The sequence below is a fragment of the Salminus brasiliensis genome, chromosome 13 (genome assembly GCF_030463535.1).
Source record: "Salminus brasiliensis chromosome 13, fSalBra1.hap2, whole genome shotgun sequence".
Classification (NCBI taxonomy): Eukaryota; Metazoa; Chordata; class Actinopteri; order Characiformes; family Bryconidae; genus Salminus; species Salminus brasiliensis.
In genome coordinates, this window is record NC_132890.1 from 2,641,826 (window position 1) to 2,655,109 (window position 13,284).

At 44.5% G+C, this 13,284-nt stretch overlaps 1 protein-coding gene across 2 annotated transcripts in view; it reads left to right on the plus strand.

The window, feature by feature from the left end:
- Positions 1-13,284, plus strand: part of otogl (otogelin-like) — a 47,202-nt gene that overhangs the window by 25,658 nt on the left and 8,260 nt on the right. For both annotated transcript variants that reach the window (XM_072695213.1, XM_072695214.1), the window contains exons 34-50: positions 934-1,051; positions 1,153-1,232; positions 1,644-2,362; positions 3,544-3,721; positions 5,024-5,166; positions 5,277-5,300; positions 5,389-5,481; positions 6,871-7,054; positions 7,481-7,698; positions 7,778-7,919; positions 8,974-9,159; positions 10,040-10,252; positions 10,377-10,481; positions 10,567-10,674; positions 10,962-11,063; positions 11,941-12,045; positions 12,141-12,181. In XM_072695213.1, coding sequence (XP_072551314.1) covers positions 934-1,051; positions 1,153-1,232; positions 1,644-2,362; positions 3,544-3,721; positions 5,024-5,166; positions 5,277-5,300; positions 5,389-5,481; positions 6,871-7,054; positions 7,481-7,698; positions 7,778-7,919; positions 8,974-9,159; positions 10,040-10,252; positions 10,377-10,481; positions 10,567-10,674; positions 10,962-11,063; positions 11,941-12,045; positions 12,141-12,181 — 2,759 coding nt within the window. The remainder of the gene's footprint in view (positions 1-933; positions 1,052-1,152; positions 1,233-1,643; positions 2,363-3,543; positions 3,722-5,023; positions 5,167-5,276; positions 5,301-5,388; positions 5,482-6,870; positions 7,055-7,480; positions 7,699-7,777; positions 7,920-8,973; positions 9,160-10,039; positions 10,253-10,376; positions 10,482-10,566; positions 10,675-10,961; positions 11,064-11,940; positions 12,046-12,140; positions 12,182-13,284) is intronic.

A 13,284-nucleotide genomic window follows, 5' to 3' on the forward strand; every position in this document is an offset into this window, starting at 1 on the left:
CTCATCCTCAACCTCAACCCACAACATAACCTTAATCCTGACCTTAAAACAAAACCTAACCCTGATCCTAATTCTAAACTTAACCTCAACCTACAACCTAACCCTAATCCTGATCTTAACCCTGACCTTAAATCAAAACCTAACCCTGATCCTAATTCTAAACTTAACCTCAACCCACAACCTAACCCAGCCTTACCCACAATCTAACCCTGATCCTGATCTTGATCTTAAACTCATCCTCAACCTCAACTGACCTTGACCTGACCTTAAAACCTTGACCTGACCTTAAAACAAAACCTAACCCTGATCCTAATTCTAAACTTAACCTCAACCTACAACCTAACCCTAATCCTGATCTTAACCCTGACCTTAAACCAAAACCTAACCCTGATCCTAATTCTAACCTTAACCTCAACCCACAACCTAACCCTAACCCTGATCTTAATCCTTATTCTAACCTCAACCCAAAACCTAACTCAGCCTTACCTAAAACCTAACCCTGATCTTAATCCTAATCCTAACCTCAACCCAAAACCTAACCCAGCTTTACCTAAAACCTAACCCTAACCCTGGCCCTAATCTTAACCTTAACCTCAACCCAAAACCTAATCCTAACCCTCACCCTGGCCCCTTAATCTCAGCCTAATCCAGTTGGGGATGGTGAGATGGTCTGTGTCAGAGCTGTTAGAGGATCAGTGATCTCTCAGGTGAACATCTACAGATCTGAACCTGGACTCTCCGGATAAAGTGAGGACCAGCTGAATTCAGATGTTCAGATGCTGCTCCATCACTGAGATGTTACTGAGAGTCTGACAAGCATCTGTTTCTCCAAATAAAGGGTCGCCCTAATTTTTTATTTTTGAAAACACGTTTAAACCCGTACCGAGCGGCTCACATTAATGTGGGATGTCCAAAAATCTACTCGTGTTTCAGAGAGCAGTTTTGTCATCCCGCACCGCTTGATGTGTGAGTGGAAGTACCATGCGTGTGCCAGCCCATGTGTGAAAACATGCAGCGACCCCACTGCCACGCGGTGCCAGTTCCTGCCTCCGTAAGATTCAGCAGTTCTCACACATTTAACACAGAGCCCTCGTTTTTCATACCCAGCAAAACACTGCTCACTGTTTCAAACCCCTGCCTTTATGTGCGCAGCGTGGAGGGCTGCTTTCCCCGCTGTCCCAAGAACATGATGCTGGACGAGGTCACCAGGAGGTGCGTCTACCGAGAAGACTGTAAGTTTGAACACATTTAACTTCTTCGTCTTCATCTTCATCATCATAACTACCATCATCATCATTACTGTTACAGTTAAAGATGCCATTGGATGCTTTAATTGAGTATTTGGGCTGTGGTTGGAGGAATAAATAGGAAGTGTGTGACCCAACTGGGCTGGGATGTAGTATTATTAGCCTATTTACCACCCTGTTATCTAACCTCAGTATGATATATATATATATATATATATATATATATATATATATATATATGATTTTTTTTTTTTAATGGCTGATTAAAAGCACTGGCAACAGATGACCGTAACCATGTAGCATAGTGTAGCCTAGCCTAGCCTAGCCTAGTTTAGCCTAGCACAAGATAACAGACATATATTTATAAGCTTATTTTTAATGCATTTGTCTTTGCAGGTGTAACTCTCCCGCCCACCCCTACACCGTACATGTTTGTGACCCGCTCCAACAGAACCTCCACAGCTCCAACTACAACAGTTCCTACTACAACTGCAACCACCACTACTACTACAACCACTACCACTACCACTCCCACCACAACCACCACCACTCCTACTACACCTCCTACCACTCACTCAAGCACCACAGCATTAATAACAGAAGCTGTAGCACCCAGTACACCCCCCACAGAGCCCACAACATTACCCACCACACCCTCCACCACACCCTTCTTCACTACCAGCCCTGCGACATCCATAACATCCCCTCAACCAACCACAGAAACCACTCTGGCCACCACCACAGCCGCTCCCACCACCACGCCCACCCCCACCCCAGAGCCTACCACACCCTCCACCACCACCGCAACCACTTTGCCCACAACTACAGAGATGCTGACCACACCTATGGAGACCACCACTCTGGCCATCACCACCACGACCACTCCTACCACCACCCCTGCCATTACCACCACCACTTCTCTCCCAACCACTGCCCCAACCACGGAGACGACCTCCCTCACCACAATGACCGAGGAGTACTTTGTGACCATGACGACAACACAAACACTCCCAGAGACCTCAGAGCCAACGTCCACATCTCCATCACCGACGCCGGAGACGGCCGGCATTACAGCCGTGATCCCGCCGTTCGTACTGCCCACTGGGCCCTGCACGGTGAGAGCGCTCATCAGCAGACCTCAGCTTACATGTACATTTAGGACATGCAGCAGAAGCCCTTAACCAGAGGGACCCATTGCTGACACAGATGTGCAAATGCACACACACAGCTTGTCTAGTCCATAATGCCAGGCTTAGAGGGGTATAAAGCCCCCCAGCATTGAGCTGTGGAGCAGTGGAAGAACTGTGTTCTCTGGAATGATGGTGATGAAGCTCCATCCAGTACTTGTGGATGGACCTGTAGAGAACATTCCTCCAACAAAAGCTGGATCAACTCTTTTTAATACCCTTGATTTCAGAAGAAACAATGAATATACAGTAAAGTACAGAGGTTTTTGGCATCTAGTCCCATTAGTTAAACCCTGTCTCTCAGCAGCAGTGAGAGAGTTTTACAGTAGAAGCTCCAGATCTCATCAGAACAGATAAAGCAGCTGAACATAAATCCAGTAAAAAGGAGAAACAAGAGCTTCTCATTCTGAAGAAAGTAGTGAGATCTTGTCGGTGAGCTAGTCTGAAGAACAGAGCTCGGTTCCTCCAGGTTTCTCCTGGACGCCCCCCAGTCCAGCCAGCACAGCGTGGAGGATGTGTTCAACTTCATCATCATCATCATCAGCAGCAGCAGCAGCAGCAGCAGCTCACCTGATTTACCATCATTAAGCCCTGATTTACCACCAAAACAGGTGTTGATCTGAGGAGAACTCTAAATAACACTAGACTCCATGAGGAGAACTTTGGAGATTTTAAAACCAGTATTTATTCTAATATTAGTGTTTTTCTGAGGAAATAAACACTTACTGCCCAGATGAGCTGCTTTTCTGTCCACAAACTTTTACATGTTACTGTATATCCCGCATTTTTTATTTACTAAAGCTCTCTCACATGAACACACAAACACACAAGCACACCCTTAACTGTAAATCTTGCAAGCAGACAGGTGGTGAAAGCTTGTTTCTGCGACGTACCAATAACTCCTCGTAGCTTGAGGCATTCTTGCCCTGCTGCCAGCACAGCCTCGTCAGTAATGAGGTGTTACGGCTGCAGGGCAGATTTAGTGAGGTGGGGTGCGAATCAGAATGAAACAGCCTGTCACGGGGTGTATTATATGGATGTCTGTGGTGGTTTTGATATTACAGTATAATGTGTGCTGACATTTCTGTGGCTGCTTTGTCTCTGTTTAGCCTCCGTACTCCGTGCGTGTGGACGAGTGCAGTGAGTACATCTGCTTCAACAGGCAGCTGATGCTGCACAACTCCTCCCAGCACTGCAGGTTCAACATCACCCAGCCACAGTGCAACCTGCTAGGAATGCCCATACAGATCAACACTGACCCGTGCTGTCCACTGTGGCGCTGCCCCTGTAAGACACGCACTGTTACAATTCTAATAATGAGATTATGCAGTCTTATTAAACATCTGGATGTTTGATCTTCATGTGATCAGCACTGAGAGGTAATCTAACTAAACTCACACACCTGAAGAAATGTCCTTAATCATCATTTATAAAATAGAATTAATAGAATATCTAATTTTTCTAGTGATCAAAATGTTCAATCCCCCCTCCCACATTTATTACTAATGTGTAGAATTAGACTCAGCTGCAGAACATCAGCTGCAGATGATCAGAACGTGGTTGGAGAGGATTATTCTGGAGGAGTCTGGAGTCTTATTTAAACCTCAGACGTTTAGTCTGGTCTGATCTTGATTGATGGTTGAAGTGAGGGATGAAGAAGATCACCATCATGGCCAGATCCAGAGAGCTCTCTGAGGCCTTCAGAAAGAAGGGTGAAGATGCAGAGGAGTCTGTTGATGGAAGGGGTTTAAACAGATCTCAGAACTGTTAGAGATCAGACGCTGTTCCACTGTCCACTAAATCATCTACAAATGAAACAGCTGACCAACATGACCAGATCAGACTGTTCTAGCAAGTTCAGCCCAAGTTCAGCCCAAAAAGCCTCCAAAATCCTGAAATGTCATCATGGGACATACAGGTTGCTCTTACTACAGTTGATGGTTGATAAAGTACAGCATCTACCCTCAGAAAAAAACTAGTCTGGGCAAGATTAAAGTTTTCCAGACGACACCAAGACTAAGACCAGGTCTTGATGAATCCAACGGTGAATTATTTTGGGAACAGTAACAGAAGACAAGAACCTCATACCAGCTGAAGTGAAGTGTGGAGGTGGAAATGTGGAATTGGATTTGTGGATGTGCTGTGCTGTCCCCAACACATAATTCAGTATGAATTCAGTATGAAATATTGTATAATTATATGGTACTGAAGCTAAAATATCACACAGCTGAAAGAATTCTGCATGGAGGAGTAGGAAAAACTTTCCCGGTACATTTCCATACAGGAAATGTCTTATTAAGGTTATTTCTAAGAAGGGGGAAATAGGGTTGTTAGGGAATAGGGTGTCCTACATTTTCATTTCTATTAATTATTTCTACAATTTTAAAGGCATTTCTTTAGTTCTATATGTTTACTTTTATTACCTATCTCTCAGTATTGTTCAGATGCAAAAAAATATATTAAATATGTTCAAAAAGACATTGCTTTTCATGCAGTGTCCTAGACTTGATCAAATAACTGTATGTACTATTATTTCTGTATTTTTGCAAATGATCCTGTATGTGTATTGACATGTATATGTCCTGTCAGGTCGCTGCTCTATAATCTCAGACCTGCGTGTGATCACGTTTGACGGCAACAATGTCGCTCTGTATGATAATGGCTCCTATATACTGGTCCACCTGCCCAGAGAGAACATAGTGGGACACATCGAAAAATGCCCCACCAGTGAGGTGAGCACAGTTTCACATTCCTCATCCATGTACCTAAATTATGAGCATTTACATAATCACTGCACTGCCTTCTGTTCTGAAGTGCTTTATCCTTCTTCTCTCCGTTTCAGAGTGTGAACTACATCAGAAGACCTGTAAGTGACCAAGCATCACAACACTGTTCTCAGTCTGATTGCACTATTCATCCGAGCACTATCCCCTTTCCTTCCCTCTCTCTGACAGACTCCTACAGGTGGAACATCCGGCTTGTGTTTTAAGAAGCTGAACATAACCACCCATGCCTACAGGATCATGATCAATCGCCTCGATCGTAAGGTACGCAAACCCTTCAAATACATCCACGGGGCTCCGGGTGGGGCGACGGACAAAGGCACTGGCACTTTGACACAAGGATCGCTGGTCATGTTGCTTGCCATCCGCAGCCGGAGGCTGAGAGAGCACAATTGGCCTTGCTCCGGGTGGGTAGATGGCTCTATCTCTCCCCACATCACATCATTAGCCGGGGTTTGCTTGGCGACATCAGCAGCAGTTTGCATTAGCAGAGTCAGAGGAGCATTACATGTGATGGGGGAGAGTACTAATGAAGGGACTGGGTAATTGCCTATCTGAGATTGGGCAGGAAGATTGGGTACACCCATCAAGCACTTTATTAGCAACTCATTCAGCCAATCATGTGTCAGCAATGCAGTAGATTGCCGTAGAGACACAGACTGCAATGTTAACATCAACCATCAGAATGAGGGAAAATGGTCTCAGACGGTCTGGTTTAAGAATGTCTAGAGCTGCTGATCTTCTGGGATTTTCAGCACAGCAGTCTCTAGAGTTGCTCAGAATGGTGTATTAAAGAAAAAAACCTCCAGTGAGCTGCAGTTCTGCAGTCCTGTAGATGGAAACGCCTTGATGATCAATTAGATATCAAAAGAGAATGGCTGCTCAGGCTGGTTGGAGCTGACAGAAAGGCTATAGTAACTCAGAAATCCACTCTGTACGATTGTGGAGAACAGAAAAGCATCTCAGAACCCACAACAACACCTCCCACCTTGAGGAGGATTGGGCTACAACAGCAGAAGACCACCAACTCTCGACAGCTGAAGACTGGAGAGACGTAGCCTGGTGTGCAAAATCTTGCTTTCTGCTGAGGAGCCTCACTGCAGATGGGAAATTCACAATTTGGCGCCAACAGCATGAATTCATGGACCCAACCTGCTTTGTGTCAACAGTCCAGGCTGGTGGAGGTGGTGGTGTAACGTGGTGGGGAAGGTTCTTTTGGCAGGCTTTGGGCTCATTAATACCAATCAGTCGTCGCTTGAATTCCACAGACTTGAGATTTGAGTATCGTTGCTGATTGTGTGTATCTTCTAACAGCTAGTGTCATAATGGTTTCATGAACATGGCAGTGAGTTCAGGGCTCTTCAATTGAGTGTTCTTCTCAGTCACCAGATCTGAAGCCAGTAGAGCACCTCTGGGTTGTGGTGGAACTGGGGAATCCCAGTCTGTGGGTGCTCCTGGGAAATCTTTATGAATTGCACCATGCAATCATGTCAACATGGACCAGGCTCTCAAAGGAATGTGTCCAGCATCTTGTAGAATCCATGCCATGAAGAATTTATAGTGACAGCCAAAGAAGGTCTTAATGAAGTGGTCAGCTAAAGCTGTTTCTGTTGTGTTTATGACCCTTGACCTGTGTTATTGGACTGGTTGTAGGTATCTGTGAACCAGATCACTGCTCGGCTGCCCTTCACCAGACTGAACCTGCACATTGATGACACAGGAACCATGTACATCATTCAAACCCCTGGTGGAATCAACATACAGTGGTACCACAGCACCGGCATCATGGTCCTACAGTATGGAGCCCCTGACAACACCTCTACCAGAGGCCTCTGTGGTTAGTGTCTGTTGTATGTCTATGTGTGAGCGTCATAGAGATACACTATATGGACAAAAGTATTGGGACACCTACTTATTATTATTTGCTTTGTCTGAAATCAAGGCCAATTAAAAGAGCCAATCCTGCTATTGTTGGAGTAACTGTCTCCACTGTCCAGGGAAGAAGGCTTTCTACCACATTTTGGAGGAGCATTGCTGTGAGGATTTGATTGCATTCAGAGAAAAAAAAGCGTTAGTGAGGTTGGGATGTTGGATGGGTGATCAACACTATCTTATTCATCCACCGTCATTTCAGAGAACTCCACAGCTTAATGCTAGGGAGCGATATACCCCTCTATAGCCCACGCCTGGCAATTTGCTGAAATGTGTGTGTGTGTGTGTGTGTGTGTGTGTGTGTGTGTGTGTCTTATGTCCTATCTGCCAGGCTGCTGTGATGGTAACCCTGCGGATGACCTGCGTCTGCCCAATGGAACAGTGATGCGCGACGTGGAGGACATCCCTGTCTTTCTTAATAGCTGGATGGTGGACACCTCCGAGGAGACAGATTACTTCCGCAGAGTGGGGGACAACTGCACCACTGGCAACTGCACGAAGTGTTTCCAAATGCTCAACCAGAGGCCGTTCTCCAAGTGCCACCACAAGGTACGTCACCCCACCCAGCCCTGTGTAGTCTTGTGTAGCAGCTGATGTTCTCCAAGTGTTTGACTGACACTCCGTTTAGGTTTCACCAGAGCAATTCTGCGATAAGATCTGGGCGGGCGACCTTCATTATAAGGACCACGAGTGTGACTTTCTGGCTGCTTATGTGGCCATTTGCTATACCCACCAAATCTGCTTCAGCTGGAGGAAAAACAACTTCTGCCGTGAGTATCTGGACCTCAGCAACGAAATGCAATTGTGTGCCAATAGTTGAAAATAGTTTTTTTTTTGGACATAATGTGAACCTGGCAGTTTTTCTTGATATTGCATCATTTCATGATGAACAGACCAATAGAAATGCTCAAAAATTACATTTATATTTATTTATATTTATGGCTTTTAGCTGATGCTCTTATTCAAGAGTGACTTACAAGGTTACTTGTATTACAGAGGAGGGCCAATGTAGTGTTAGGAGTCTTGCCCTAGGACTCTTATTGGTGTAGCGCAGCATAGTCACCCAGACCGGGAATCGAACCCCAGTCTTCCACATGGTGTACTACATTTACATTTACATTTATGGTATTTAGCTGACGCTCTTATCCAGAGTGACTTACAAGGTTACTTGTATTACAGAGATGGGCCAATGTAGTGTTAGGAGTCTTGCCCAAGGACTCTTATTAGTGTAGCGCAGCACAGTCACCCAGACTGGGAATCGAACCCTCCATCTCCCACATGGTGTACTAGCTCACTGACAGGTAGTGGTGCAATCTGTTGCACCACAACAACAAAATGACCCGGAATAAAATCTTGTACCTTGACTTCCATTGAAAGTTAAGAAGGTTTTTTCCTCCCTAAGCTGCTGTTTTGGAGGTACAAAGTTTTTTGGAGCTACGATATACACAACTCACAACTAAGCCAGGTGTGAACAACCCCTGAACATGCATGGGAAAATCTTTTAAATGGTGTTCTCTCAGAGTCGTTTTCTGATGGAATTGTGAATATGAGAACCCATATTTATTGTTCCACCATGTTGAGGAAGCTCTACTATTCCTCAAAGGCGTTCACGGCCTCTCAGAGCCAGACCACCTTGATGAGAAAACCTTGTTTACAGGAGGTATATGAGATCTTTTGATGACTTTTTGTATGGATCTATGGCCAAAGTAGATGAAAAGCCAGACGTAAACAGGCTCGTCCAACATATGTGTGCTCTATTTGTGTTGTTTACTGTACTCGGTTTGTGTGATTCCCTGTGGAATTGTGTTTCCTTGCATGAGGCAGCTCTGAAGTGTCCTCCTGGTAAAGAGTATAAGCCCTGTGTGAACACGTGTAAGACGAGGACATGCCAGAACAGAGATTACTATGAGGAGAGCACCTGTTCGTCTATCCGAGAGGAGTGTGTGTGTAAGAGCGGCACCATCCTGCACCGAGCTGACTCAGCGTTCTGTGTCACTGAGGACCAGTGTGGTGAGAACCCCGAAGCAGCGAAACAGCGCAATGACAAACACAATCAATAGTGCTTTAAACTGGACTTCTGAATCAATCCAGACTGACTTGAGCCTATAAATCACCAGTAAACGAGCTGCAGCTGAAACTGAATAAACACTGTGTAAGATCTTTAGTCTGTGGCTCCGCCCCCTCTGTCTATTTACTGTTTACTCCCATCTGCAGTTTAGAGCTCCCCCTGTCACATGACTTACCAAAACTGGGAGGCTGACAGTGGAGTGCTGAGACCTTGCTGGGATTTGAGCTTATGACCTCCTTACACTTGATGATGAGCAGCAGTTAGACCGTAGGGCCGGTCTAGAGCTGTGAAACTACACTGCTTAAAAATCCAGTTCTGAGTTAATTTACCTTCCCTTCTTTCTCAGACACTGAAATGTACAGGACTTCACAGCTCTAGAGTGGAGCGACTGTCTAACTGCCTGCTTGAAAAGAGACTCAGGAGATCATAAGTACAAATCCCACAATAAAAATCCCACAATTAACACCACACCCCTCCTTGGTCGGGAGTCTGAGAATAGGAAGGCATCCCTCCACCACGTGATAGGGGGTGCTCTAACCTGCACATGGGTATAAACAGTAAATAGACAGAGGGGGCGGATCCACAGACTAAACATCTTACACAGTGTTTAATCAGTTTCAGCTGCAGCTCGTTTACTGATGATATTGAGGCTCTGGTCAGTATAGATTGCTGATTAAACTGAGATGCAGAAGTGATTAGAAAACTGACCTTAGTAGAGTTAACTCAGAAAACTGCTCTGGAATCAGTTCCTGCCTCAGTTTAAGGTGAGCCAGACTTTACAGTGTGTTTAATGAATGTCTGTGGATTGACTGTGTCTGTCAGTTTGCACGGATAACGAGGGCTCTCCTCGGGCTCCGGGCGAGGTGTGGAATAGCTCTCTGCGAGGCTGCTGCCTGTTCAGCTGCTTGGAGAATGGCAGTGTGGTGCCGGTGGAGCCGGAGTGCAGTCCCGAGCCGGCTCCGCTGTGTGAGCGCGAGGGAGAGTATGCTATTGACGTGCTGGAGGAGGGAGCCTGCTGCCCCAGAAAAATCTGCGGTACACACTTTTACACCCTCACTGTTTCTGTCACTGTCCCTTGTGTGGATCAGAGTGCAGCTGTTTGAGCGAGCGAGTCAGTGAGCTGATGTATCTGTGTATTTGATTGTATCTGCACACACAGAATGCAATACAACCGTTTGCCAGAACGAGGTTCCTGCCTGTGAGAACGGGAACAGGCTGGTGATTGGCTACAGCACCCTCTCCTGCTGTCCTGAGTATCGATGTGGTCAGATATAATTTCATGTATCTTTAATTGGCCGCTTGCTTCTGTATGTGGATGTGATCCATCTGAGGAAAATGTTCTGTTGTAGAATGCGACCCTCTGGCCTGTCCCAGTGTCCCAACGCCAGAGTGCCGAGAGGACCAGTTCATGGTGGAGGTCAGAGGACAACATGACTGCTGCTACACTTATCTGTGTGGTAAGAAGGTCCTCTGAAATAAAGGAACTCATGAATATGGAGAATTAATACCTTAGATTGGTAATGCAGTGATTGTTGAAGATGCTTTACCTCACATTTAAATTACAATTATTATATAATAAATATTATTTATATTATTATGATATGATATTATTACTATATTATTATATTCTATATATTATTTACATAGTAAGAACACACTGCATAACAGTGACTGTGATGGTGTCTGTGATGTGATCATTTTTAGATTACAGTAATCTACAGTATTCAGTATTTGTGTATTGCAGTGTGTGAGTCCTGCATGGATCCCATCCCAGTGTGTTTACCTGGAGAGATTATGGCTGTGGATATGAACACTACACATCACTGCTGTCCCCAATATCACTGCGGTAATACACACAAATATGTACAAAATACAGTGCCCTCTATAACCTAATGTTTGGGACACAAAACTACACCATATGTCCAAATGTTTGTGGACACCATTTCTAATGCACACACACATACACACAGCTAAGGTAAAGGGTAAAGGTGCACATGTCACTGTGTATGTGTCCTCTGCATTTTACCCATCTGTGGTAGTGAACACACAAACACACACTAGTGAACTAGGGGAAGTGAGCACACACACACACTGAGCGGTGGGCAGCCAACTCCAGCGCTCAAGAGCCCAACAGTGGCAGCTTGCTGAGCCTGGGTATGGAACCCACAACCCTGCCATCAATAGCCGGTCTGTGTAGAGAAGTACTGCCAATAGAATAGAATAGACATATGAACCTATAGGCACCATGCTGCCTAATACCAGGCGTGGGCTATAGAGGGGTATAAAGCCCCCCAGCATTGAGGAGCTGTGGAGCAGTGGAGGAACTGTGTTCTCTAGAATGATGATGGTGGTGGTGGTGCTCCATCCAGTACTTTTGGAATGAGTTGGGGAGTTGGGGACAAGGTGGGGTGGTAATTATCCAACATCCTGACCTTACTAATGCCCTTGTTGCTGAATGCAATCAACTAGTGGTTAATGCAAATGGTGGTTAGCATCTTGTGGTGTAGCTGAAAGCTCTCTTATACCTGCAATAATGAAGCAAATAGGCTATCAAATAAGCTAAAGCTAACATGTATGAAAATACAGTGTGCAATTGAACCACATGGTAATGTGCCTTTGTCCCAAGCATTATGAAGGGCACTGTACACAGACCGTAACTCAACAGGTTACAGGTTATTAAAGGTTAAAGGTTATGAGTGAATGGCTGTTTCTTGTTTTGGCAGTGTGTGACATGAGCCTGTGTCCTGAGCCCAGCATTACCTGTGCCCCTGGTGCTGCATTGGTTAGAAGGCCTGTACCCGACAGCTGCTGCCCAGAGATCCACTGTGGTAGTGTACTCTCTCACACACTTACACACACGAACGTGTACACACACACTGAGCTGTACTCTGGTTTGTTCATAAGTCTGTTGTTTCTTCCTCAGAGTGTCAGTGTCACAACATCACGAGGCCTCTGTGCACCGCGGTGAGTCCTTCCCTCCTCGCTCTTCAGAGACTTTAGGGAACAGCAACAGCTCTAGCTGCTCAACTAGCTGCAGCGAGTGAAACTCCATCAACAATCTGAGAAACTGAAACTGATTTGATTAGTTTCTGAAATTCACTACTAAGCTCTCAGAACTGCTGTCGTCTTTTCATGCATTATGAGCAGATCATATGGCATGAAAATGGGGACGTGATTAAACTGGCTGTATGTATGTAATATGTTTGAAATTAGGCTAATTTCGATGTTGATGTCGATATCGAGTCAATATTTTATATTAATTCCCAACACAATAAAAAAAAAATGCAAAATTTACTAAGCTTCCAGCCTAACGTTTTGGCCTAAAGTGTTGCTTAAAACCTGCCCACCAAAAGCTGGAACTGGTCCAAACTTGAATGATTCAAAATAGAGTGTAAAAATCTACTTCATTAAAAAATAAATAATAATAAATAAATAATAATAATTACAAATATATATATGTATACATATATTTAGATCATTTAAGAAATCTACTATCTCACAGATGTGCACATCAAAGGCTGCAAACTATATAAACCTAAAATCAATATTTATTTCTAAATTAACAATGAAATGCACTCCATATTGGTAAACAAAGAGAGTGGACGTGTGGATTGTTTGTTTTCTCGTGAAACAAAAAAATTATAGTCAGTCTGTTCATTTATTTGTACATTTATTTAAACAATTCTTAGGGATGTCATGTATAGATAATAATTGACGAGGGTCTTATTTGCATTTGGGTCGGTTGGGGTAGTGAAATATATTGAAATTTTGAAATTGTGGGTTCCTGTAACTTTGTATTATATATTTGCTATATGTTTACCTGTCCAGGGACTGCAGCTGGAAATTAGCGTATTAGCTAACTCTGGTGACGAGCATGTTTTCATTATTTATTAATTATAATTAAGGTATTTAGAAATTTTGAAAATAGCCTACAAGCATTTGGGCCACCCGCAACTGCAATTTTCGAGCTACCCCAGCTTGGCATGAAAAACTGTGCATCCGGTAACCCCTGGGGGGGCAGAACCAGCGAATGAAACGCACACACATGGAGGGCAGTGCAGTGTTTC